At 32.8% G+C, this 27828-nt stretch overlaps 2 protein-coding genes across 3 annotated transcripts; one reads left to right on the top strand and one right to left on the bottom strand.

The window, feature by feature from the left end:
• Window positions 1–3449: 3449 nt before the first annotated feature.
• On the top strand, window positions 3450–7567 carry LOC120119044 (CBS domain-containing protein CBSX1, chloroplastic-like). 2 transcript variants are annotated; one of them, XM_039138952.1, is made up of 8 exons: window positions 3450–3775; window positions 4461–4548; window positions 4653–4717; window positions 5391–5439; window positions 6146–6195; window positions 6691–6806; window positions 7031–7088; window positions 7197–7567. In XM_039138952.1, the coding sequence occupies exons 1-8, from the start codon at window positions 3557–3559 to the stop codon at window positions 7269–7271; spliced, it is 720 nt and encodes a 239-aa protein (XP_038994883.1). In that variant the 5' UTR covers window positions 3450–3556; the 3' UTR covers window positions 7272–7567. The 2 variants fall into 2 exon arrangements, with proteins under 2 accessions (XP_038994883.1, XP_038994884.1); XM_039138953.1 differs by lacking the exon at window positions 7031–7088.
• A 1227-nt stretch (window positions 7568–8794) lies between these two features.
• Window positions 8795–9686, bottom strand: LOC120119046 (ethylene-responsive transcription factor ERF010-like). Its single transcript, XM_039138954.1, has one exon. The coding sequence runs from the start codon at window positions 9528–9530 to the stop codon at window positions 9045–9047; it is 486 nt and encodes a 161-aa protein (XP_038994885.1). The 5' UTR covers window positions 9531–9686; the 3' UTR covers window positions 8795–9044.
• Between the last annotated feature and the right edge of the window lie 18142 nt (window positions 9687–27828).

Here is a 27828-nt window from a genome sequence, read left to right on the forward strand (position 1 = left end):
ATCAATTCCCTCTATCAAGCTAAGTAGATTTCGTTATTATTTTTAGAAAGTAAAACTACGTAAAACTATTTTTTATTATTTTATATTTAATTATTTGATCAAATTTTATTGTACTAGTTATTTTTATTACTTTTTGCGATTGTAAAATGAAAGACGAGATCATATCTTGAGATATTTTAACGATACTGTAACAATATTAAATTGTGTTATTTAAATTATTGTGAATATTTTTTAATTTTTTGTATTAATTTATATTTTAATTCATATGCTATTTATTTAATTAGGAGAATGATCGTATATTAGAAACAATAATTTTGTTTGCATATATAAGACTCTCAATATTTCAAACTCTCAAAATGAGGCGTATTTCAGTTATTGTTTACTATGATGGAGAAATTTGGGAAGATGAAATCAGCTTTGTAATCGTATCAAATCATTATGTCACATTATCCTTCTAGAGAAATGTCACTCTTGAGGAGTTGATCACTAAAATTTCAAAGAATGTTCATATTGGGAGTACTAAAAGATTGTCCTCACTTAATACAGATTTCCGACTGCACTATTTTCGTTAACTTATACATCATTTGTACTCTCCAAATATGACGATGTTGCTATGATGATTTATGCTTATAATCAAAATTCAGACACTGTTACACAAATGTACGCTACATTCAGTTCGTGGCATGTCATTATGCTCTAAGTATGGGCTAGCTCAACAAGATTATCAAGTTGACAGCCCAACTCAAGTAATGTGTAATGATTTTACCTAGTTAATGGCAAATCAGCATCTTAATACCATTCCATCAAGTTCAATGGGGAGACAGTCATCAACAACTTGTTATGATCTGTACCGAGGTGACTCCACGAACAATTCATATGACAACATCACTTCAAATTCAAGGGAAGACATTCATCTGCCAATTTATTTGACCTGAATATGGAGATGCCCTCGACACAGTAATTTATTCAATACTCATTTGACACGATGTCTTTAAGTTCCAGAGGGAGACATTCAACTACGAGCTTATTCGACCTCGATATGAAGATGCTTATGACACAACACTCAATTCAAAACTCGTATGATACGATGACTTCAAGTTCAAGGGGAAGGCATTCAACTACTAGCTTGTTTGACCTAAATATCGACATAATGGAGGAACCCTCATCTACACCAGAAGAACCTTTTCGTAAGCCAGGTGCGGATGGCGTTGAGACTGGACTATTCGTTGAGCCAAAAATCATTGTAGTTCAACATGGACTCCAATGATGATGATGTAGATAAAGTTCACACAAAATACAGTACATACTGAAACCCCAACACACATATATGAAGCCGACTAGATGCAATATACGAGCCAGAATTTACGGATATGCCTAGTGTCATTTATTACGGATTTAACTCATCAGTCAATGATGGTGAGTTATATACTGGAATGAAGTTTTCATCCAAGGAAGAAACGATGATTGCAATTAAGAATTACAACATTTGTAATTTTGTTCACTCTAGAGTAAACCGATCCACCACCGAAAAGTATGTATGTCACTATGTCCAATGTGATAACGGATACAACTGGATGGTTCGTGTATCGAAAAGGAAGAGGAAAAACAACATATGAGAACTAACAATATACAACGGTCTTCACACATACTGTGCTATAGGGATCAACTAGGACTATCCCAATTTGGACTTCGATATTACCTGCAAGCCATAATGCCCATGGTCAAAGCAGGCTCCCATATAACTATTGCGGTGTTGATTTTACCTATACAGTCTGAATATGGGTACATCGTCTCCTACAAGAAAGTATGAAGGAAAAGTAGAATGCCATTAAAAAACTTCATGGCGAGTAGGATTCATCTTACAACAAACTACCAAGTTAGTGCGCAGACTGAATCCTGGGATAATAATCAACTTTTAGACCTACCATGCATACCACAATGGTCGAGTGCTTCACGATCGATATCAATTCTACCGACTTTTTTGGACTTACCCACAGTGCATTAATATTGTGAAATACTTGGAAGCCCGTGGTCCAAATTGATGGCACATTCTTGTATGGAAAATACAAGCAAGTTTAACTATTGTTCGTTGCCCAATATGGTAATCACAATATTCTTCCAGTTACTTTTTCCCTTGTTGAAGGTGAAGATACAGATTATTGGCCTTTTTCCTCATAAACTTACGCTTACATGTTGTTACGAGGGAAAAATCTGCATTATTTCATACCGTGGAGCTAGGATCAAAGCAGCATGGACTCTTTGGGTCCAATGTGGGAACCACCCATGTCTAACATTGATATTGTATAAGACATATTGTCGTAAACTAAAATGGAAAATTTAAGAAGAATGATGAATGACAATTACTTGTGCGCATGGGTATGTCATGATGTCTAATTTCATTTCTCAATCATTTTCATTTTTTATGAAAACTTAACAGTAAATACTACATTTGACACGTAGTTTATGAACTATTACCTCAAACGTTTCAGTCTATGGTTTTTGAGAAAATGAGAGAAATGAAATAAAAAGAGGTACTTATGGGCATTTATTTACCAAAGATTGGAGTGCAATTAGCACTTTCTTAAATTATGCACCCAGTCCTTGGACTTTCAATATATAATTCATTTTCATCCTCTGTTTCAATTTAACCCTTAAATTTCATTTTTTTTCAATTTAATCCTTTTTATTTTGCTTATTTATATATAAATAGGTAACCTAACCTTTTTTCCTTGTTTTGTAGTTTTCATTTTTTATCTTATTATTGAAATGACCATCTAGCTCAGTTGGTAGAGCACAAGGTTCTTAACCTTGAGGTCGTGGGATCGAGTCCCATGGAGGGCATTTCATAATTCTGAGGTCTCCTACGGAAGTTGCTCTCAATCTAGTGTTGGGGGTAGCCTACTATCTTACCTCCCCCTTACCCCATTACATATGGGAACAAGGGACAACCATAATTTTTTATCTTATTATTATTAACATTAATTTATTCTTTCAAGGGGATCTAATTAAATTTCAAAGTTAGTCAAAAGTAAATAATTTTGGTCGACTCTAATTTTTTATTTAAACTTATAACTTTTGCAATTAAGACAACCTGGTGATCGTGTGGTATCAAAAGGGCAATTCGAGGTGCTTATCCTTCCTTGATTGTAATCGACTCTTGAATTCGACAATTCATTGTTAAGACGCAGACTCAATAAAAGGATAGTAGGTGTCTGATTTACCTAATTCGTATAATTATTTTTGTTTTGAATAGTTATACAAAATTTTCACAAAAATATTGTTAATTGTAGTTTGAGTATGTTTTTTTAATATATAGTTTGGGTATGTTTAACCTTAACAAAAAGAAGAATATCTTGTGAAGTGCACGCGCTTCAAAATGTAATGGTTTTGGCTTCAAAATTTTCAAGGTTGTTAGCTTCGCTAATCACTATATCTCCACCTCCCAACGATATTATCACTCCTCTTTTTGGCCCTCTTCTTCGTACTTCCCTTCATTTCCTCACTCAAAAAAATATCCAACGCCACCGCCCACAGAAGGGAAAGGAGCCGATAAAATATGGATTCAATTCTCCGTACCAAATCCCTGTCTCTCACTCGCCTACGCGCCACCTCGACTTCTACCGTCTCCATTCACCACATGCCTTGCCAGCTCGTCTTCCGCCCCGCCCACGCCCTCCTCTTTCCCTTATCAACCGTCAGCGCTGGCTTTGGCTCTCGCAGGTCTTTCGCTTCCGTTGTTGCTGCTAGCGACACTCTCACCGCCAATTCTGTTTCGGTTTGTTACCTTATCCATTCGATTTCTATATTTGTATTTCTTCTTAATGTGTGGATGCTTATTAGCTGAAATTAATACTAATCTTACAACTGATTTATAGCCTAAACATCTTAAAGGGTTCTCTTTTACATGCCTGGAATTTTGTTGTTTAGCTGAAATTAATGCTAGTTTTAGAACAGATTTAGAGTCTAAACATCTTAAAGAGAGTTATCTTTTACATGCATGGAATTTTGCTATTTAATTTACTTTTATTTGAAAATTGATGGCTTGTTTATGGTTAGATCTTTCCACTTTCGGTGATTTACTGTTATAGGTGGTAAGTTTCAGCGATTTAGGATGCAAAGACAGTAATTAGTTCTTCGAGCATCTCTTGCATTTATTTATTTTTATCTGAATATAGTCTGTAGTTGTTTTGTGTGTAAAAGTTTTTGTGTCTGTGTGTGTATATCTACATGCGTCTCAAATATAGTCGTGCAATGTCAAATACTTCAGGCAAATAAGATTACATCAATATATATATGTATATTAGTCATGCTCAACCAATTTAACCATGACATACGACATACATGATTCGGGAGGAAAATTGCTATATAGATCAGTAATTTGGAAGATGGAACTTATATGGTTTTTGAACTTTACTCATGTTATATGTATGAACGTTTCTGTTTGTTTTGTGTGTATGCAGCCAAGAGTTGGAGTATATACAGTTGGGGATTTTATGACGAGAAAAGAGGATTTACATGTGGTAAAGCCAACAACAACCGTTGATGAAGGTACTTGTTTTTGCTTAGCTTATATCTTATAATGTCTTGTGTATGTTTTTTGTGTGTATTTAAAAGAAGGCTCTAATTTATTGATCTTGTGCCAACACCAATAGCATTGGAAGCTCTTGTTGAACACAGAATCGCTGGTTTTCCTGTTATTGATGATGATTGGAAATTGGTATGTCATCTTTCCCCCTAAATTTTGTTGTGAGGTTATAACTTATAACTATTCGTTTACTTTTCTTTTTCTAACTTTTGGTGCCAAACCTCTAAAAGTTTTTCTGTCATGGTTTCATGACATTTCAAGAAAAGTGGAATCTTAGCATTTGCATTGTCCAACGAGACCAATGTCCCTAAAGTGAGTGTTGTTGGATAAGATGTTAGACCTATTCTATGAAGGGTAGAATGCTATTCTTAAGGACTTTGATTGATAGTCATGACTCATTAAGTTTAAGCAAATATCTTGGTGAAGTAGTGGCCAATTGAGTCTATGTTCCTTTCTCCATTCTCAAGACTTTAAGGCGAGGTGGGTGAAGGAAAGATTGTTCTGGCCACATGATGACTTTCTGGTTTTGGGCACGCTTCCATTGTATATAAATTCATTCTTGCTTCTACATTCCATTTCAATTGATTGTTGCAACTGTGCGAGCTCGTTTCGTGAAGACCTTGTCTCAAGTGTCAGCATTTGGGTGCCTTCTTTTTGCAAAGTTTTCCACCATGCTTTACACTGCAGTCAATTTCACTATTTCGGTTTTGTTTATTTGGTTTGCGAAATTGTCTTATCTTTTTTGACCTAGTAAATTTTAGCTTTTACTTATGGTATAATGGGATCATGTTTTTTGCTGCTTCAGGTTGGACTTGTTTCTGATTATGACTTGCTAGCATTGGACTCCATATCTGGTAAATTATCTAACAAATTTTACTTTGGCTTTCATATTTGTTGTCAATTTGGTATTATATGCTATATGTCAATCCAACATAGTTATGTACATTTCTCCTAGAAGCAGACCCCCTTTTTTTGCTTCTGAATTCTCTATGCTAGTAACAAGTAACAACTGCATTCTAATTTGAACATAGGATTTTTATCACTTCCTTCGTGGTTTTACTGTGAACAAGTTTGTATTAAGCTGAGATGCTAGTTCTTATATGGCTTCCTGTCTAGGTATTGATTGCTATAAATGAGTTTCTTTAATTTGATTTATTTGCACTGTGTTCTTTTGTGGAAATTTGTCATGAATCGGGGGTATGTTCATGTTATTCAATTCATAACTATGTTTATCCTAGTTATCTAAAGTTTTCCTTGAAGCAGACCCCTCTTTTTTTCCTTCTAAAATATCTATATTAGTAACTGCAGTCTAATTTGAACTTTGAATCTTTATCACTTCCCTTGTCGTTTTAGTGTGAACAAGTTCGTATTAATCTGAGATGCTAGTTTTTCTATGGCAGCCTTTCTAGGCTAATAGAAAGCGGAATGGGTATTGATTGCTATAAACCAGTTTCTTTAATTTGATAAAGAGTCTCTGTGTTCCTTGATGGAAATTTTCCATGAATTTGGGGTATGTTCATTTGATGATAGACGATTCATATGTATTGTTCTTTCAATCAGGGCAGCGGACTGAGAATGTCTTGTTTCCTGAAGTTGATAGCACTTGGAAAGTAAGCAATAATTTTCTATCTTCTTGATATAAATGCATCTTTCTTTTGCAGAAGCCGCCGTCTTTCACATAGTTCTATAGTTTTCATTTTCTGGAATCTGGACTTTCCGAGTCTTATAGACGAGCACAGATATTTTCCCTTTCTACAATGGGCATATCTGAGTCTGCTTACCTAATGTATTTGTTTTCTAATGCTATGATGGTAGTTTGAGAAAAGGATACAATAATTTTTGGCAAACGATGATATTTTTTTAAAAACAAGATGTGCCTTTTTGAATCAGGAGAAGATAAGTGGAAACTTAGACGATGCTCTGTGCTTTTAGTGATACATAGCAATGTGGTGGAGCAAACTGGAGGTTTTGCATTTTGGCATTACTTAAATAAACTAGATTGTGAACTTCGAAGGTTGCATACCTTGCGTCTATTTGAATTTACTGCAATTGACTTCAGCTGTGTTTATGGTTTAATTTTGACTGCTGATTCCTTAACTTTGCAGATTTTCAATGAGGTACAGAAGTTACTCAGCAAAACGAACGGCCAGGTGGTTGGAGATTTGATGACACCGGCTCCATTAGTTGTACGTGAGACAACTAACCTCGAGGATGCTGCTAGGTCTGTCGAACTTATGTAACCTTTGGTTTTCCATACTTTGATTAATTACTTTGATAATCTATGCTTGTCTTTTTATATTTTGGCACACTTGGAGAGTGTCTAGATTCAAATTCAAAATCATTATTTTAGCTCGTATTATCCCATCACTTGATCTCATCCCGATAAGTGGTCATGCATTGTGAAATAGGAAAGTGTAAATTAATGGGTTTATAAAAAAAATTCAGATTATTGCTCGAGACAAAATATCGGCGACTTCCGGTTGTTGATGTAGAGGGTAAGCTGGTAAGTCCAGAAGCAATTTTTTTTTTTGAAATTCCCTTTGATTTTAACCAGATTTGTTTATTATGGTTTCCTCTTGCGTTTGCTAAGCTCTCTGTTCTTTTTCTAAAGGTGGGTATCATCACAAGAGGGAATGTGGTTGGAGCTGCCCTTAAAATAAAGCGTGAAATTGAAGGAAAAGCTTAACCCAAGCCTCAAGAAACTTATCATTTTGAGATATTTTAGGCGTTGGATAGGGCGGCGCTTGGAAACCTTTCTCCATTTATCAAAGAAAAGTTCGGAAAAAGGGTGATTACGTGCTTTATTTGGTCAAATTTCTCCTTGCATTTGTATAATATAATTTACATTTTTAACATTATTATAGGCATACCAGGATTGACACATTGGGAAGGGAGGGCAGTAGTTAAGCAGAAATTGTTGTTAATGTTTTTAAGCTAATATGTTACTTAAACTTATTTTAAAACATCCGCATTTGCATTTGATATTTATGTTTGTGATTTAGACATGGGCTATAGATTCTGTGAACATAGAGAATCCGCCACTGGTGGGGGGATTGAATCGAAAACTGGTAGAGTAACATACAGAGAGAAAACTAACTGGAAAATCACAAAGAAAGAAAGTGTGTGAAAATGTGGAAAAAAATGGGGGAGGTGATCATTTGGATGTTGTTGTACAACTGTTTTCTAACGCAAATATCTGTTGTGACCTGCACGCGTTGTGGATGATAGGCACCTAGAGGTCATAGATAGGGTGGAAATTGTTATAGCAATAGCAATAGCATCCGCACGAAAGAGGCGAATTGGGGAAGCATTAATTATTTTAGAATTTACATCGCTGTTAAGTGTTAAACAAGCAATATGCTTTTCATTTCATTTCCGCTAATTGTGGGTCGGTGCAATGAAAGAGTTTATGTCCTGTCCTCTTTTGGAAATTAAAAAAGTTGGGCACTGGCCAATGGGGGTATGCAAGTTGTTAACTAAACACCCAATAAGAAAAACAAGTCGCCCTTTTTTTATAAAAAAAATCGTCATATTGGTGTTTTTCCTCTGTTGTTAACTTTGTTCTCTGCATTGTTAGGGAGAGCCGGCGATTGTGCTTAATTTTTAGATTAAAGTATTAGAAGAACTGGATTAAGTCCAAATTTTCATTTCTTATTTGAGATATATTTATATATATATCTCTCAGGAAAATATTTTAAAACAAAGAACAAACTTCATGCATGACATATCAATGGTTTTAGTGTGGACAACACAAACTTTTAAGAGAACTTAAATGTTTTTAAGAGAGATTAGTTGTCAAAAAACCAAACCAAACTTAAATTTCCACCCCATAGTCCCAAATATTATCAAGTACTAAATCCGGATGGCTTCTAGATGAACCCTAAACAGCATCAATTAAAAATTCCAAGTAGACACAAAAAAGGGTTAGCAGGATCAGGTTGGAGGAAACACCATCATCCAGGGCCGCCCCATCCCCGAGCTTTGATTAATGGTGACCCACTTCCACAGACTCAAAAATCTTATCACTTTAGTAGTTAATAAGTTTACAAGTTACCCCCGCCCGCCCCTTTTGATCCAACTGCTGGGATGTGTAGGCCACTCCCTGTCCCCCCCCCAAACTTCCGCTCATTTTCGATACGTAATTAAGATTATATTTCTTTCTATTTAGGTTTAAGACTTGACCGTGAAAGAAAGCAGTAAAAAGAGAGATTATGATTGGAAAAACCAATGATTTTTCATTAACTGGACAATAATAATACAAAGGCTTCATCATTTCTTCAGCCATCATTTCCTTAAACTTACCTTACGTCCTCCTATACGGCGCGCATTATCTACTGCCGGCGGTTCATGTTAGCAGCTTGCCTCCCTTATTCAGCCCAAAGACAGGACCAACAAAATAGTGGTTTTGTAATCGTAATAATTGAAGGGGCATGATGGAGGGATCGACTTGTTTTTCCTTCTACTTGCTTTCCCGTTCACCGTCGGAGTCCTCCGGGTCGGGCACCTTGTTCAAGTCAACCCGCCGTAAAAACCGGTCACTTGGCTTCATCTTTTCGCCATAACCACGATTGTAATTTGGATTAAGATTGTAATTATGACCGTGACGAGGATGAAGATGATGAGCTGCCTCGAGAGCATCGACTCTAGCACCAACTTCAATCGCTTTCTTCCTTATAAAAGCGGCCGATAAATCGCCGCCGAGTTTCTCTCCCACCAAAAGATCGGGAAAATTCAGCCTAGCAGACGGCCCGCGCAGGTAAAAAACCGCCGTGTCGTAAGCTCTGGCAGCCGCAACAGGGGTGGCATATGAGCCTAACCAAATCCTGGACCGTTTATTGGGTTCCCTAATCTCAGCCACCCATTTCCCCCACTTCCTCATCCTTATCCCTTTGTACGGCCTCTCCGAACACTTCCTCGAACCGACAACCCCCCTTCCATTTTCCATCGCCAGAAATCCAATGTTTCTAAGCTCTGGGTTTGTTTTTTTTATTGTAAAAACTGGGGACGAAGAAGTATGAAAGCAAGGAAAGGAAAAGTTTTAGAGATGGCAGGCTCCTGTTTGTGTGTGTCGTGTGTTTGAACTTTTTAAGTTGTTGAAATGTTCATTTTCCCAGACATTGCAAAGGTATGTATGTATATGTTGATAATTAAACCCAAAATTCAGAAAATACAAATTCACCGACACGTCTCGTGTGAACCAAGGGGTTATTATTGGGTTTAATTATGATTCTAATCCCTCAACTATATTGAATTTTATGATTTAATCTCTTTATTTTAGTTTTATATAACTTAATCTATCTATTCTAATAACGTTTTAATAAATTTGAATTACTCATAACACACACGAATCAACTTAGCTCTGTGGTTGAAGGAATCGTTGTTGTTTCTAGCGACTAAGGGTTTGAGCACCAACGACTGTAGCATGATGATTAAGCGTCGATTGTCAAATAATTGAGAATATTTAAAACATATATTATTTTTAGCTCAATCAAAAAATAATAATCATAACACCATTAGATATTGTCTTTAAGGAGATGTCATGTGAATTATACACCATCATATAAAAATCCAGTTAATCTTCTTTGATTAATAGAAATTTTATATGTTAATTAAAGTTTTACATTTTTTTTAAAAAAAATCGGCGTTATCAATTTAACGATCACAATTAATTATATTATCAATCTAATGGAATTAAAATAATATTTTATGTCACATCAAATTAGATAGACTAAATAAAAAATCTTGACACAATAAGGAGTAAGAAGATTATTATTTATTTCCTTAAATCAGGGATTAGATGTAGACTCTTTCACTTCGGCATCTAGGCGTTGTTTGGGCCTTGTTTAGTATATCTTAATACTCGATATAAAAAAAAAGTAATTTTAGTTCAATTAAAGAAATAATACACTATTTATTTTTAATAAAAATGGTATATGCTAATAGCAGTGCCAGAGCCACAGCTTGGTGAGAGTCGACATATGTTCACCTTGAAATTCGAATTTCCTTCGATTAGTTACTTATTTTACTAATGGTGTCTACCTTAAAATTTTTAGTACACATCCTGAAATCTGACTTTTATTCGATTAATTACTTATTTTACGGACAATAATCCACCCTAAAATTTTACTTGTACCCATCCTATTTAAAAAATTTAAGTTGTTAATATGTATAGTCACCCGAAAAATATTTATGGATCCACCTCTGATTAATAGGATTATATACATTAATTGCTTTTAACACTTAACGTATGGAATTGAAAATCCATTGTATTTATGTCACTTTTATTTCGAAAATTTCTGTTGGTATTAACTTAATTGTAAGGAAAGTATTACTACAAAAAAAAAATTCATTCTCATCGAATTTAATATTTATATTAAAAGTGTCTGTATATACTATATACCATGATTTGTTAGTATATTATTCCGTTAATACTTAATAGCGAAATATATTAACAAATTATAATTAAGAGAAAAAAAAACGAAATATTCGGAGATATTAAAGATATTATTTCTTATAAAATTTAAAATTTTATTATATAAAAAATAATTCAGTTGTCGATAATAATTAAATAGTTGTCATTAAGGTGCTTGTTTAACTAGATTTATACTTTAAATAGTGTAATATTTAATTAAAGAGAAATTATTTAATTAGGTGGAATAAGTGTGTATTTAGCAGGCGGTGACGGAGAGTTGTCGTTTTGTGGGCAAGTAGAGTTGAATTCAGAGGTAAAGATAAAAAAAATGTAGCTTTCTTTTCCACCTTAGGCCCGTAAACGAATCGAATGCACACGAACGGATGTATATTAATGTTCGTTTATTTAATAAATAAATGAATAAAATTTTTGTGTTCATGTTTGTTCATTAAGGAATATAACTTGTTCATGTTCGTTTATTAAGAAATATAACTTCTTCATGTTCGTTCATTTAAATAATAAACGAACACGAGCGAAACGAACACAAATGAACACAATAAACGAACATAAACGAATAACACAAACACAAAAAAAACTTATTCGAACACAACAAACGAATGTAAAAAAAATAACAAGAATAACAACTTAAAATTCATTAATATAACCTGCAACTTTAGAGTTAATTTGTTCGAATACGATAAAAAGATACATAAATCATAAATAAGCTATATGAACATAATAAAGTCTTAAAGTTAATTTATTCAACAAAACAATTTATTGAAATCTAAACAACTTCAATAATCTTCGTAACATATTCAACTTGCGCTCTACTCGAACATAAATGAACGAACATAAACGAACATATAATCGAACGTTCACGAACGTAAATGAACGAACGAGCCCTTTGTTCATGTTCGTTCATTTAATTAAACGAACGCAAAATCTTGTTCATGTTCGTTCATTTAATAAATAAACGAACTTCCCGCTGCACGGTTCGCTGAACGTTCAGTTCATTTACAAGCCTGTTTTTTATTATTAAAAATGTTTATGGTCAGATTTTTATGTTAATTAATATTTTTTTAAAATAAGAAATCATTTCATTATTAAAACATAAATTTGATTAGTATTCTAAATAACTTTTAGATTATAAATAAATTATTTAGATATCTTTATTATAAATTAAAAATATTATATATTTAGACACGTTGAAATCCACATTCTCTTATATAATATAAGAACAATAATGAATATATTAAATTCAATCCGTTTTATATATTTTTTATATAAAAATATTTTTTATAAATAAGTATGATAAAATTTAATTTAATTATTTGTTTTACACAGTGAGGCACTAAAATAAAGGGAAGGTAAGCTGCTTGGTGGACAGATACCGTTAGGAATTAGACACCTGCCCCACCACCCCACCCCAGAAAAAAATAACGATAAGAATAGATGGTCATTTTTGTCCTTGTGGAGTTTTATTTTCCAATGATAAATTTGAGAATGAAACCGGAAATATCTAATAATGGTCATCAACTAAAATAACGGGGGAAACCGCCTCTCCTTGATAACTTATTATTATTATTATTATTAATGGACGGCTTAGTCGTTTATGTAGTCGATTTTTAATTCCCTTTTTTTATTTTGAATATTATTTTAATAATGTATTTTCATACAACAGATTTCATTGAAAATATCCAATCATATCCATAATTACATAAATGTGACCCAACAATTTGATAAAAATAAAGAGAGTGGAACATGTCATGGCTAATACTGATAATAATAATAAGAGAAAATAACTCCAGTGACTGAAAATGCCTTATAGTATAAGATTTTGACAAATTTTTTTTTTATTTGTCAAAATGACCAACAAAATCGCAATGTGATCTCTAAATCGCAACACGATCTCCAGTATCGCAAATCAGTTTCCAAATTCGTAACGCGATTTTGACTATCGCAGTGCGATTTTCTAAAATCGTAATTTTCCAAATTTGCGTTGCGAGTTTAGAAAATCGCAATGCGAATATGTAAATCGCAACACGATTCTGACTATTGCAACGCGATAATACAAAATTGCAACGCGATAATACAAAATCGCAACGCGATTCTGACTATCGTAATGCGATAATACAAAATTGCAATGCAACGCGATTATGACTATCGCAACGACTGGTGGTATTGCATTTGTTTCTTAAGAAATTTCTCTAAAAAGATAGTATCCTCGCGGACGTGTCAAAGACACGTATAACCACGTCCACGACCACGACCACGACCCGAGACGAGACGGGACGGCGGCGGCGGTGCGCGAGAGTCCCCCTTGTTCTCTTCCACTCAACAAGGAAGTGGGAAATCCAAGCCTTAAATACACATTCCCAATAGTGTTTCCAATACTATGTGGGATTGAGCATTGCAAATACTTGTGAATCTTTTACACTACCGCAACACATTCTTTATTGTTTCAAACTAAGATCTTACAAATGGTTTGGGAATCTTTTACACTATCGCAACCCATTCTTTATTGTTTCAAACTCCACGTGAATTTTGAATAGTTAAAATGTAAACTTATTTTGGATTTTTCACTATCGCAACACTTTTTCACTATCGCAACAACACGTTTTTCAAACTCTCGCAACACATTTTAACTATCGCAACACATTTTAACTATCGCAGCACATTTTTCAAAATTGTGTTGCGAATCTTACAATCGCGTTGCGAATCCAGATATTCGCATTGCGAATTCAGAAACTGAGTTGAAAAATTTGACAAATCGAAAAAAATTGGTCAAAATCGTATATTATAAGGCATTTTTTGTCACTGAGGTTATTTTCTCTAATAATAATAATTCTCGGCCTTATCCTATAATATATGAATAATCTCATAATAATCATTACTACCTCCATCAATCTAATAATCCATGGATGATCTTAATCACACAGCCTCTCACCAAAATTAATTATAACAATTAAAAGCGCTATATGTTAATGACTCTCTTAACGGAAAAACAAGACCAGTTTCATCGACGGATCCACCTGCTTCTTCCCCTACATCGATCAACGCTTGGATAAGGTCTAATAATCTTGTTAATTCCTGGATCTTAAATTCGGTATCGAAGGACTTTATTGCTGTCGCAATCGGCTCTTCGGGGAGAAAAGCCAACTAGTTGTAACGATGAGGTTTTTCTTTGAAAAGATTATGAAATGTTGGGAGTCTACAAAAACCAACGTTTTATTTTGACTTTGAGTTTGGGAGTCAGTTACGCGTGAAGAAGGGTTAACACTATCACAGCGCCCAAAAATTGGTACCTAGTCGATTACTTTATACTTAAAAATTAGAAATTTTGACTTCGAGATTTAATTTAATTTAAATCCCACTATGGATGCAAGTTTTGAAGAGGATGTCAGTTTACCAAGACCAATAATGACCATCGTCTAACATTTATGTGAAAACTTCATTATCAATCCCAAAAAACAAACATTGCCTCGACGATTTTGAAATCTTGATGAGGGGTTTTGAAAAGGATGTCTACTTACTTTAGAAATTACCAGTGGTCACTCCTGAACATAATGCAGAGGATACACTATTAACTACTTGGTAAGTGAATATTGCCTTGCTTTGAAATCATTATGTGAGCAAACAATTAATTTATTGAACCTAATTATACTAGGTGGATTAATTAAGGGTTCCCCTAACCTAAATTGTCAAATTATGTAATTTAAATAACTTGTAAGACTAAACTTAGAAACGTAGGCTCTTATATTAAACATATTTGATTTTATCCAATTATTGAGTTGAATAATCGAAATTATCCATTGGGCATTAAAATTATTAGTTGACCCTTATTCACATATGTAATGGGGTAAGGGGGTGGTATGATAGTAGGCTGCCCCCAACACCAGGTTGAGAGTAACTTCCGTAGGAGACCTCCGAATTATGAAATGTCCTCCATGAGACTCGATCCCACGACCCCAAGGTTAAGAACCTTGTGCTCTACCAACTGAGTTGGATGGTCATTTCCCTTGGGCATTAAGGCGAGGGCCAAATCGAATTATTCCCTAATTAAAGGACTAAAGTGAGAAGTCTAAATCTAAATACTGAATTCGAAATTTGAGGCTCTAATAAAGGGCTAAATTAAAGAGAACTAAAATTAAAGGATTTATCCTAAAAAAATTATTAATTAAAGAAATGAATGAAGCACATTAAACTTAATCGAAATTAGTATATAAAAAAACAAATATGCATTCAAACACATAAAAAAGGATCTAAATATGCTAAAATTATCAATACAAATTTAATTAAAGAAAACTGATTAGTAATTTACAAATTATAAAGTGGACTCATTAAACTAAATTAATATTACGGTTAACTAATGATACAATTAATCCAGGGACCAAGATAAAATATGAGAACAATTCAGGGACTAAATTTAATAAAATATACAAATTCAGCATAATGACTAAATTAGAATAAATGGAAAATAAGCATTCGAATTGAAATAAATTAAAACACGGAATTAGTGACCAAAATACAAAAAAGCTAAAACTATACTGATAAAAAAACAATTAATTTTCTATGTTTATTTAATTGATGACATGATATTATTTTGTTGAGGTGATAATTCTTGAGAATGATAGCTATTAAGTTAGTTATAAATTGCTTATTCATTATTGTTAGGTAATTAAGCTTTGAATAGTGTATTGTATATTTCGAGGTTTGTATAGTGTATCTCATTGTATGTACAAAATTGAATCAATAAAATCATTTATCAATTTTGACGTTAAATCTTAAATTTTTTTTCTTGAGATATTACTTTCATAGCACGTTGTAGTTCCATTGGCTGATTTGCTACTGCAGAGTTTTAAAAAAAATTATTTGTTGAAATAAGGTCTAACTGAAATTATTTGATGAGATAAGGTGAAATCTACAGTTCGAACATATGTCGTCAGGCGCTCCTGACGACCAAGGAGGTCGCCATGCCGTCCCTGTGAGCTGTGGTGAGCTGCTTCATTACCTATATCGGTAACTAGGCATCTCGCCAGTTTGGTCGCCGGGATCACATGGCGACCTATAAGGTCACCCGGCATACATGACGACCTCCATTTCAGCGTAGTTAAAAAACCTAATTACCGATGTAGGTAATATTTGTTACTTAGGAAAATTTAGGTAATCGTTGTTCGGAGCACATGGCGACCAACATAGGTCGTTTGGAAGACATGACGACCTATGAAAAACTGTAGCATTTTCCCCATATGGGCAAATAATCCTTCGACTGCATTATCTGAGCAAAAAAAATTTTCAAGACATTATTCCACATATTTTGACAGTTCCATCACATGAAATTAATATATTTTAAAATGTATAAAAACTTGTATTAAAATAATAAAACATTAAAAATATAAAAAATTATTAAAAATTAATAAAAATTTGAAGACATCACTAAAAAATATCGTGATGCAGCATGCGACATTAAAAGATTAAAGAATTGTTAAATCTAAGCATTAAATAAATGTTTTGAAATATAAAAAAAATAACTGAGTGTAAAAAATTCAATAATTTAACTGTTTTTTGTCAAAGTTAAAAAACTTTTGACACCAACGCTAAAAATGAAAGTCTTTACGAACTGAAATTGCAAAAGGAGAATAAAACTAAATACATTGATTGACTTGGGATAAATGGAGCATGTGCAATAAATGAAATTGAAGAAGGAAGGTGGAGTAGGTTTGAAATATCATACCTAAGATCCTATATCATATAGCGTATGACTTTAATCCAATACAACCATGGATCATTTAAATTTTTTTTAAATTATACTTAACGTAATATTTTAGTTTCATGTCGATTAATCATTATTAAAATTAACATAACTACTAACGCGATATTTTTTAAAAGTGACATTACTTTATGATGACATATTTGTATCATTAATACATTTTGATCATCATGGATGATCAAAATGAAATCAAAACCAAACATTAAGTATGATTTTAAAAAAAAAATAATTAAAAGATTAAAACTAAATAAAAGTGATAGTTGAGGTATTAAACATGTAATATTGTATGCAGAAGAAAGATAACAATCTCTTTATATTCACGATAAATGAAAGATAATTTTACGAATGTATATCAAATCTTAATTTAATTGAATTATAGTATTGTATTATGGGACTCTATTTAGAGGTGATTATTTTATTTGAATTAGATAGGTTTCGATTTGACAAATCATATAAGATCGAGTTTTTTTTTTAAATTAAGTTTGGATTAGTTAACTCAAGTTTTATAAAGGATGAATTCAAGTCCAAGCTTAAGGTGAAAATTTTCTAATATGACATGAGATAATATTATAATTACTCTTTATGTTCTTATGGATAATTGTTATAATATCCCCCTTTATATTTTTTAACTAGCTTTGAGGACTTAGAAATTGAACATCTTATCCACACACAACTATTAAAGAGGACATTGTTAGTACAACCTTTTGTTTTTTTAATTAAGATTGCTAAATCCATGGGAAATGTCCAAATTTATTGTTTTTATATGTTTAATTGTATTAATCAGAGAATAGTTTACAATTTTAAAGATTTGATTCGGATTGGTTAATATGAGGAAGTCTCACGTGCGGCAGTCTAATATACGATTAAGGAAATACGCTACCGGAAATGTTATTATTTTTTTAATATTTCTAATAAAAAAATTATCTAATACATTATTATTTCTACCGAAAATATTATTATTGGGCGCTTTACCGGGTTTGTTAACATATCCGGTAAAGCGCTACCTAAAATATTAATTTTTCTGCTGGAAATGTTAATATTGGACACTTTACCGGAAACGTTAAAAAACATTAATGTTTTAGGTAAATTTTTTTTATCAAAAACGTTAAAATAATAATTATATTTTTTAATAACATCTTTCCTTAATCGTATATTAAAACTGTCGAACGGTAAAACTTTCCAATATGCCCAAATCCCGATCGTGGAGTTGTGCCAATGACGTGCTACCCAAGACACATTGCTTTGGGTTCAATTACAACAGACAAAACCTGTTCTGTTTCTCTTGTACACTTCTATTTTTTTTAATGGTTATGTTGGCTTTTTTTATTATTATCGTTAAAAGTTTAGGTTATGGTTGACTCTTCCAGTTCATGGTTAGGACATATTTAAGACTCAATTGAGATTTACGTAATACTTTACAGATTATCCACCAAAAGCAATTAGGTGGCATTTGCAATATTTTTGCTCCGGATTAATAGTATCTGGTCATACATAATAAACAATATCTTGGGATGAACGTCATGACAAATATATAAATATTAGCTTTGAGAAATAGGGGATGTTAGTCGTCTAGATAATAATTAGACCCCCAAATCTAATTATTGAATTAAAAAAGTCAAAATTTAGGTGAAGGAAGATAATTGGAAAGTTAGTGTTACATTTTCAATCCAACCACTTTCACACGCACACCATAGGTTAGTTATTTATTGCTGCTCATTTATTTACTTATTTATAATGTTATATATTACTATATATTATCTTTACTGATTTTAGATTAAAAAATATTAGATATTACACTTTTATGACATGATATAAAATACACAAAAAGTATTGATATTTCAAAATGTATTGGATATAATATGAATGCACCTTTGACGAATTTAATCTCTTATCAGTATTCCTTTTCCACATTAGTCATAATTATGGGCTCCTACGCTCTTTAATAGTTTGGAAAGATACATGCCAAAAAACACACACATACATTCACCTAAACAAGTCAACGATAGTTACTGATTTTTTTATTTACATATTATCTTTTGATTTAATTATATGGGAAAGTCAAGGATGTTTATTATTTTAGGTTTGTTATATAAAAATAACGTTATTTTTTTTAATTTTTAATTATCAATCGTTAAAAATTTAACGACGACAGTAACATGATATTTTATGTTTTTTTTAAAAAAAAATTTAGGTGTCGGTGTTTTATTGGTTAAATAAAAAAAAGTGTTACACGTGTTGAAGAAAAGATTCAAGTTAAAGAAACAAAAAGTAATCAGACAAAAGAAAGAGAGAAAAGGATGCCTTAAGGCCCAACTGTTTTCAGTATTGAGTCCAATTTCAACTCTGCTTATGTGTTCTTAGCTCTTACCCAAATTACAATAATGACAACAATAAAATAAGATTTGTCCTTAACTCTTATACAAATAATAATAATAAAGGAAAAATTTTCCTTAATAATTATCCTAATTTTTTATTGATCTGAAGACGATTGCAAGGGAGTATACGTTCGAAAGACTCTCAACCTATCTGAAAATGAATTTTTAAACACCTATAATGTATGATGTATTTGAACTTATGATCTTTAAAGAAAACAACCAACTCTTTAACCACTGAAGTAACTTGATTTGTGTCATTCTTATCCTAATTTTAAATCAGTTTGATTATGAGAACCAATATTTCAAAGAAAAATATTCAATTAAGGGCTTTATGGTTGATATTAAATTTACTATATAATCGCTATGTCAAATGAGCTTGCTCTCTTTCCCAATCTCCTGCACATAAAACAAAGAACGAATACATGATTTAAAGGGTGACAATTGATTATGTGATAACCTTCATTGATAATATTATGTTTTTAAACTTTATTTAAGAAAAAGACATAAAAAGGGATTGAGTTGAGCTTGTTTTACTTTCAGTTCCTTGTCCCAAAGTAGTTCTAAATAGATGCCTCAATGCATTTTCTTTCTTTCTTTTAGGGTACGTTTGGTTCACGGAATATAAGATTACCAGTGGGAATAAAAGATTACCAGGGAATAGGATTACTGAAAATGTTGTATTTTGTGTTTGGTTGGTTTAGCAGGAATGTAAGATTACCGTGTTTGGTTAAAGGAATAAAAGATTATTGGGATGTATATTTGACCAAATTGTCCTTATTATATATTTGTATAATATTATAAATTGTAAAATATTTATATATTTTCTTTAAAAAATTAAATTCATAATATTTATATAATTTTTTTTACAAAATTAAAAATATAAAAAAGGTTTAATGAAAGGGTAAATTTTTTTAACCCTTGAACTTCATATAAAATTTTAATTATAGATTTTTTTTTGTAAATCTAAAATAATTTAAGGATAAATTTGTAATTTAACCTTCGTAGAATTTTTATTATTCAATGACAGAAGAAGGATATTTTGAGAAAAAAAATAAAAATTTAAGGGTATTTTAGTCCAAAACGCCTGTAATGTTACAATACCTAAGGGAATGAAGGTAATGACATTCCCGATAATATACCCCAAAAAATCTACTATTGGTAATAAAACATTTCCAGAAATGAGATTCCTAGCCAACCAAACATAGGAATGTGATATTCCCATCCTATGTGAATCCCACAATCCTTGAACCAAACATCCCTTAGGGTATAATTTATGCCCTGATAGCTAGTGCAACTTTTTTTTTCTGGGTATACTTTACATGGAAACAAGTGCATTCAGATACGAGGTAAGATTTTATACAAGTGCATTTTAGAAGACTGATTGCCATTACATTCTTTCTTCGATCCATCCCTGAGTGCATTGGTATCTTTGAACAATGGCATAACAAGAATTCGAATCAAAATTATTGGTTAGCCACCACGAGGATTGAAATATTATAAAGAAATAGTGGTGCGTCCGAGGGATAATTTTACATGGACTGCACATGTTTCGTGTTATCAAGATCGAGCTGGAAAGATATCAAAGAAAAAGCTTTTTGCTTTGCAGCAGTGAGTCGGTCCGAGACAAAAACACATGGCGCATATCGAATGGTGGATTTCGAGAGATGAATATGATGATGTGCATTTATGAGGACCACCGGCCATGATCATCCTATAGGAAAATGTGAATCATTTACCTTTGTTTTACAGCCCACATTGTTACTTTTATTTTGTGCTCATTCACTTGGATTTCTTCATTGCAAAATGTAAATCATGTAGTTTCAGAGATATGATGGATTTATTCACTGCATGATTGGGTCTGGATGAGGTCGGTCATACAAAAAAGACAAAAACGCAGCTGATGAATAAACATCACAGGGATGTGCATGTGAAGAGGAGGCCCACAAATTCTAGGGATTGAAGCCGGAATTAAATAAACTTTAAAGATGTACTCTTATTTTCGTCTAAGACCTTTTATGTTTATATTATAGTGTTATATTACATATTATAATATATATTATATTATACTACTATATAGTATATGTTATATATTTAGTATTATATTATAGTATATTTTATTATATAGTATTTATTATTAGGCATATATTATAGTATATTATATTATATTATTACCTATTAATTAATATTATAGTAATTATATTAATAATAAATGTCTTATGTGTAGGTCCAAATTTAAGTCTGGTCCAACAATCCATATTCAAGTTCAGGAAGCCCAGCAACAAGCTCACTTGACCTAGTGAGCAAGCTGTCTAGCCCAAGAGGAAGCCTAATAGTCTGACCTAATAGATTAGGGTTCTAACGTTTAGTAAGGGCGCCACATCAACCTGGGTCATTGGATCTGACTCTTTGATCCAACGATCGAAAAGGCATCAACGGTCACTATCCAAAAACGTATGGAAGCCATGCGCCAGCTAGTTCACCAAATTGAAGCCAAACAAAAAAATCAGAGAGCAAATCACGATGGATTTAGGGAAAAATCGAAGGGGAAAACTCCCCTTATTTTTTAGCAACAACATGCCGAGAGAATCGGCCACACCCAAAATCCTGATGAAATCGGTTTCATCGGGATCACAACAAACCGATTTAAGGTTTTCAAGTGCTATAAAAGTCCTCGGTGAAGCTAAGCGATGGCACCAAGAAAAAAGAGCATCGAAATACCAAAACAAAGCCAAGCAAGGCATTCTCGCAAGCAAAAAAAACATAAAAAACAGTGTCGGTATCGGCTCGGGAGGGAAACAACCATCGGAAGTTGAAAAGGCTCGTCGAAAAGGTAAGAATCGAGCGTTTTTTTTCCTTTGATCTACATTGCTTGGGGTTTGTTTTGGAGATTTGAGGATCGAGTTTGACTTCAGGGTGTTGAGAGGGAGCTTCCGGGTAAGTTTAGTTTTTTCAGACAACAGAGGTGGTGGTCAGAGCGACGGTTCGGGTGACTGGCCTTTGGCCGGTTGGGAAGAGAGGAGAGGAGTTGAGAGGATGGGAGAGAGTTTTGAAATTTGATTTTAATGAATCAAAAAATAATTTAGACGTTTATTCGAGAATTTAAATATAATTTAATCACTTATTTTGGTATTAAGCCTTTAATTTAAAGTATCCTACATTTGTTGAGTATTTTTATTTTGAAGTTTTATATAATAATTTATTTAGTAATTTATATGGAAAGGCATGATTAAAGCTTTGACTTAGCCCCACACATGCATGTGTTGTCTATCTTAACTATATTTGTGTTCACACGTTATATATTACGTGTTTTTTTTCTTTTTCTTTTTGGAGTTCGTCTGTTTAATTTTTCCATAAAAATAATAAATCTTCCGATGTTACTTTATATTCCCCCAATTTTCAAAGTCAATAGGCCTACCTTTAGCCTACCATATTTTCTATCTTTAGACTACGAAAAGACTACAAATGATTTGGCACTATACATTTCTATTAAATAAATCAAACACAATAATGTAATATTTTCAATAATGTGTAAAGTAATGTTACATTTCGATAATCTTATTTTCAGAGACAATGCTACATTCCACGAACCAAACTCACCTTAAAGAGAATGATCATCCGTTTTGTAAATATATCGGTCAATGCTAGTCCTTTTGTTTTGCATTGGTTAAATTAATAAGAAGATTTTTAAGTATAATTCGTGGTTGGGCGATAGACTTTCTTCCTTAGAATTCCTTGGGTTAAATTATACTTTATTTATTTATTTATTTATCCTAATCAAAATAGCGTCTTTTTAGTGTGATATTCACACTACCCCATATTTTCATCGTCATTGAGTTAATCGTCCATCGATATTATTTGAAATTAAAAGAAAATGTAATATTATAACAATAAATAAAATAAAATAAAATAAATGATAATAAGATATACTGCACTTTTTTTTTAAAAAAAAAAAATTCCTTATCCAACAACAACAAGCAAATTTAACAACCCTATTGCCTTAAAGCTAGGGAGGGTTTTTTTTTAAGTGGCGAGGTCGGGTCGAATTCAGGTGGAGGATGAAAAAGCTTCGATCTGATTTGACTCTAAGATAATAATGTAATTTCTTTAACAAATTTGTTGAGTTTTTTTAATTAAATCATTATTTTATATCGGGAAGAGTTGGATAGAGTCGATTTATACTCTAAAAATCCGGGTGGGTCATAGTCGGGTGTGGGATATATATATTTTCGGATCAGGTCGAGTCGAGTGTATAATATAAAATTTTCGGATTGGTTCGGGTTCATATAGATGATACATATTTTCGGATGAGTAGAATTGATAAAAAAACCAACCCTAACCCGACCGTTGCCATCCCCACCTAAAGCAATCTTTCAGCAGTTAGGAACCTGCAACTGAACGTGAGAACTAAAGCTGACATTGATGAAGGAAAAGCGACTTTTGGCTTGTAATTGGATGTTCAGTCGCTACGATCTCCCTCCCTCCATTCATCCTCTCTCATTCCCATCCTTTTCCTCTTCTTTACTCTCTGTTTTATTCATTGCTTAAACTCGCTTATAATGGATGATTTGGCAAGGAATAAATATGAACTGGATTGGATGCAACACCGACAGATAGGCCGATACGAGATGGACCTAAGGCCTTGGAATGATCTACCAAACCCAAGTAATCTCACCCAAATACGCTCACATTTTTTTGGGTAAACTATATGGGTGATCACTAGACTATTGCCTATTTTCATTTGATCACCGATATTTTGATTCTATCAATTAGACTATCTAACTATTTAAATATTTCAATCAAGCAACTGACCGTTAATTTTTAACGGAGATAGTGAAGTGACAGTTAATAAAATTGACATAATTATATATTTGACCCTTAATATTTACACATACTATCAATCAATCATTATTTTAATTCAATTAAATAAATTTAACCTTTAATTCAGAGATATCATGTGGTTCTATATGACTGGAGGATTAATTTAATTAATTATTTGACCCTTAATGTTTACACATACTATCAATCAATCATTATTTTAATTCAATTAAATAAATTTAACCTTTAATTCAGAGGTATCATGTGGTTCTATATGACTGGAGGATTAATTTAATTAATTTATTACGTCAATTAAATAAAATTTTCCATCAATAAAGTGGTGACATGTAAAGAGAACGTATTAGAATAGATAAACGAACTTGGGGAATTCGAATCAAGGACCCCTTGAGTCCTTGGGCATGCCTCTGCTACTAGACCAAGCCTAGACAAAAATTACAATTAAATGGTAATTGTCAATCAAATTCCATATCACAGTGGTATCCATATATATTATCATTACATTTCTTAAAATTTTCATTAGTGTAGTACTTGTTCCTAAATTATTTATATCATCTTAAATTGTTTATTGATATTCTAACATTTAATAAATAGTGTTTTTTAAGACATTATAATTAGCTTATTCTTACCGAATACTAAGTATTGATTTTTATTTTTTTTTTAAAAGTATTAATAATATTATAATGAGAAAATAACCTTAATGACCAAAAATGCCTTATAATATACGATTTTAACCAATTTTTTTTTTAGATTTGCCAAAATGACCAACTAAATCGTAATGCGATCGATAATTCGCAACGCGATCTCTGGTATCGCAAATCAGTTTCCAGATTCGCAACGCGATTCTGACTATCGCATTGCGATTTTCCAAATTCGCGTTGCGATTTTCCGACTATCGCAATGCGAATATGTAAATCGCAATGCGGATATGTAAATCGCAATGCGATTATGACTATCGCAACGCGATTCTGACTGTCGCAACACTGAATTTCAAATTCGCAACAGGTTTTAGTTTCGTAACACAGATATTTTGGGTATATAACTACGCAGCAGAAACAACTCATAACCTAAATCGCAACTCATTCTATCTCCATCTATCACTCTCTCCGGCGACATCCGTTCCTATATCTAACGACATCCTTCCCCATCCGGCAACAGGTTTTAGTTTCGTAGCTCGTTTGTTTAGTAAATTAATTTACAATAATGAAATCATCTAATGTTGATCATGTTTGGATAGATTTGTGTTTTGGAGGGTCATGGGAGAATGTTCATGGTGTTTTACAATATATGCCTTTACCCATGAATCTTCAACTAAAACTATCATTAAAAAAATTAACTTATGAAACTCTAATGTTACGTGTTGCAAATAAATTGAATTTAGAGCCCTTAAGTGGATTTAGGCTATCTTATCAGAGAAAAGGTAAAGTTTATTTGTTAACCGATAATGAAGATGTTGAACGATTCATTGCTTACATTAGTGTTTCGCAAGATGATGTTACATTGTATGTTGTTGAACCTAGAAGTAGTGAAGTTGGGTCAGTAGCGGGTAGTAATCAACTAAGTTTTTCAACCTCAGTTTATGGTGCTCAAAATTTAATGGTTCCACCACAATTTCATCACCAAGCAATTTTTGTTTCACCACATTTCCAATACCAAACACAATCTCAAAACCCACAACCTTTCCTTAATCCAAATCCCAATCAACTTTCAGTACCAAATTCCGGTTTTCGTATTAACCAGTTAGATGATGATGAGCCAACAGAAAAAATTGTGAGTACTAGTCGGTATTCGAAATTTGATCTTGGTCAATACCCGGACTTTGATCTTGGTCAATACTCGGATTTTGATGATGTTTCAGAAAAAGAAACATACCCTGCGTGAAATGATTTTGATATTGGTCAATACCCGAATTTTGATGATGAAACAGCCGCTGCCGAGGAAGATGTTGTTGATGATAATGAGGAGGAAGTTACGACTGTGAATGAACATGTTGAACATCCATTATGTAATTCATATAACCCTGAAGAAGGAAAAGAAGAAGAAATCCTTGAAGAAAATTCCACGGGAGTATAACTGGAATATGCCAGAATTACTTCAGATACCGGAAGAAGAGTTGGTAAAAATAGCAGTTGATTGTTACACAAAAATTATTCGTATCAAGAAAGATGATTGTTTTGATACAAAAGAAGACTTGAAGATAGTTTTGTATACGAAATGTGTGGAAGATGGCTATCAACTAAAAGTTAACAAATCAAGCAAAGATTGTTTTGAAACAAGGTGTATGATTGACAAAAACTGTACGTGGCGTGTGATTGCAAAGAGGATAAAAGATTGCGAAATGTTTCAAGTTAGGAATTTTATTGATAAACATATATGTTCAAAACCCAAGTTTTTCCTCACCATAGACAGGCAAACAAAAAGGTGTTGGGTGGTTTTCTAGCTGAGTTAATGTTTTTGAATGGCAGGGTATATCGGGGACATGAAATTATGACTGACATGAATGCTCGATTCAAGATTAGTATCTCATATTCTCAAGCTTGGAGAGCCAAATGTTATGCCTTGGAATTGTTGAGCGGGTCGCCAGAAGCATCGTTTGCCCAACTGCCGGCTTATTGTCACAATTTAAAGCTGAAAAATCCTGGGTCGGTAACTCACAACAAAACAGATAGAGATGGACGCTTTGAGTTGCTGTTTATCGTCATTGGTGATGCGGTTAGTAAATCAATATAATTTTGTTGACTCATTTTTGTTTGTTACATGCATTTCACATTTAAATGATTATATTTCTTGTGTATATGATTTTGTAGATTCGTTCGTTTATTACTTGCATGCGCCCAGTTATTATAGTTGACGGAGCACATTTAAAAGGTCGATACCTTGGAGTAAACTTATTAGCAGTAGCCATGGATGCTAACAATGGGATACTGCCAATAGCTTACGGGATTGGCAAATCTGAAACCTTTTATTCATGGGCATGGTTTATGGGGCATCTTAGGGATTGTATAGGTCCTATTAGCAATCTGACAATCATATCCGATAGGGTAAACTCAATTGACAATGCTGTTAGAAGGTGTTTCCCAGATGCTTTTCATGGACTTTGTGGTGTTCATTTATATAGGAATCTAAAATCAAGGTCTGCTGGTATAAAAAATCACAAATGGACATACTGGAAGGCTATAAAAGCTTATCGGGAAATGGATTTTAATAAGCATATAAATTGTTTAAGACGTGTTTTGCCTCAGTGTGCTCAAACACTAGAAGATGTCGGGTTTGAAAGATGGTCAAGAGTATATCAACTTGGAGCAAGATATGGTTTCATGATGTCTAATAGTGCAGAATCAATCAACGCTCTAAGTCGTCATTCCCGGAAATTACTCACTACTATATTAATGGAGTTTTTTCGAGCCTCTATTCAACAGTGATACTACAAGAAAAGAAACCATGCATGTATTATTTCTTTAAATTCGTAACTTATCATATATTTTACTAAGTATTATTTATTTAAATTTATAGGAACATTGGAACATCGTGTTACACCATGGACTGAAAAAAAGATAACGAAACGTGTTGTGAAGTCAACGTCATGGAGAGTTGAACCATGTTCAAACACTTTGTTTGAAGTACTGGATAATAACTTAAATGGGCTTGTCGATCTAAATGCAAAGACGTGTAGTTGTATGAAATGACAAACATCTGGTTATCCGTGTGGGCATGTTATAAAAGTTGCTCTTCATCTAAACCAAGATGATTCAAGCGCATACGCTATGGATTGCTACACTACAGAAGTATATTAACAGACTTATGCCGAGATTATCTACCCTATTCCACATCCTTCTGAGTGAGACATACCAGA

This window comes from Hibiscus syriacus, unplaced genomic scaffold (assembly GCF_006381635.1).
Source record: "Hibiscus syriacus cultivar Baekdansim isolate YM2019G1 unplaced genomic scaffold, ASM638163v2 tig00110330_pilon, whole genome shotgun sequence".
NCBI classification, from domain to species: Eukaryota; Viridiplantae; Streptophyta; class Magnoliopsida; order Malvales; family Malvaceae; genus Hibiscus; species Hibiscus syriacus.

Bases quoted from the DNA above. Each gene is read 5' to 3' on its own strand.
- LOC120119046 (XM_039138954.1), bottom strand. From the start codon at position 9,530: ATGGAAAATGGAAGGGGGGTTGTCGGTTCGAGGAAGTGTTCGGAGAGG.
- LOC120119044 (XM_039138952.1), top strand. From the start codon at position 3,557: ATGGATTCAATTCTCCGTACCAAATCCCTGTCTCTCACTCGCCTACGC. The intron at 5,440-6,145 runs GTAAATTATCTA...TCTTTCAATCAG, and splicing joins AGCATTGGACTCCATATCTG to GGCAGCGGACTGAGAATGTC. The intron at 6,807-7,030 runs GTCTGTCGAACT...AAAAAAATTCAG, and splicing joins AACCTCGAGGATGCTGCTAG to ATTATTGCTCGAGACAAAAT.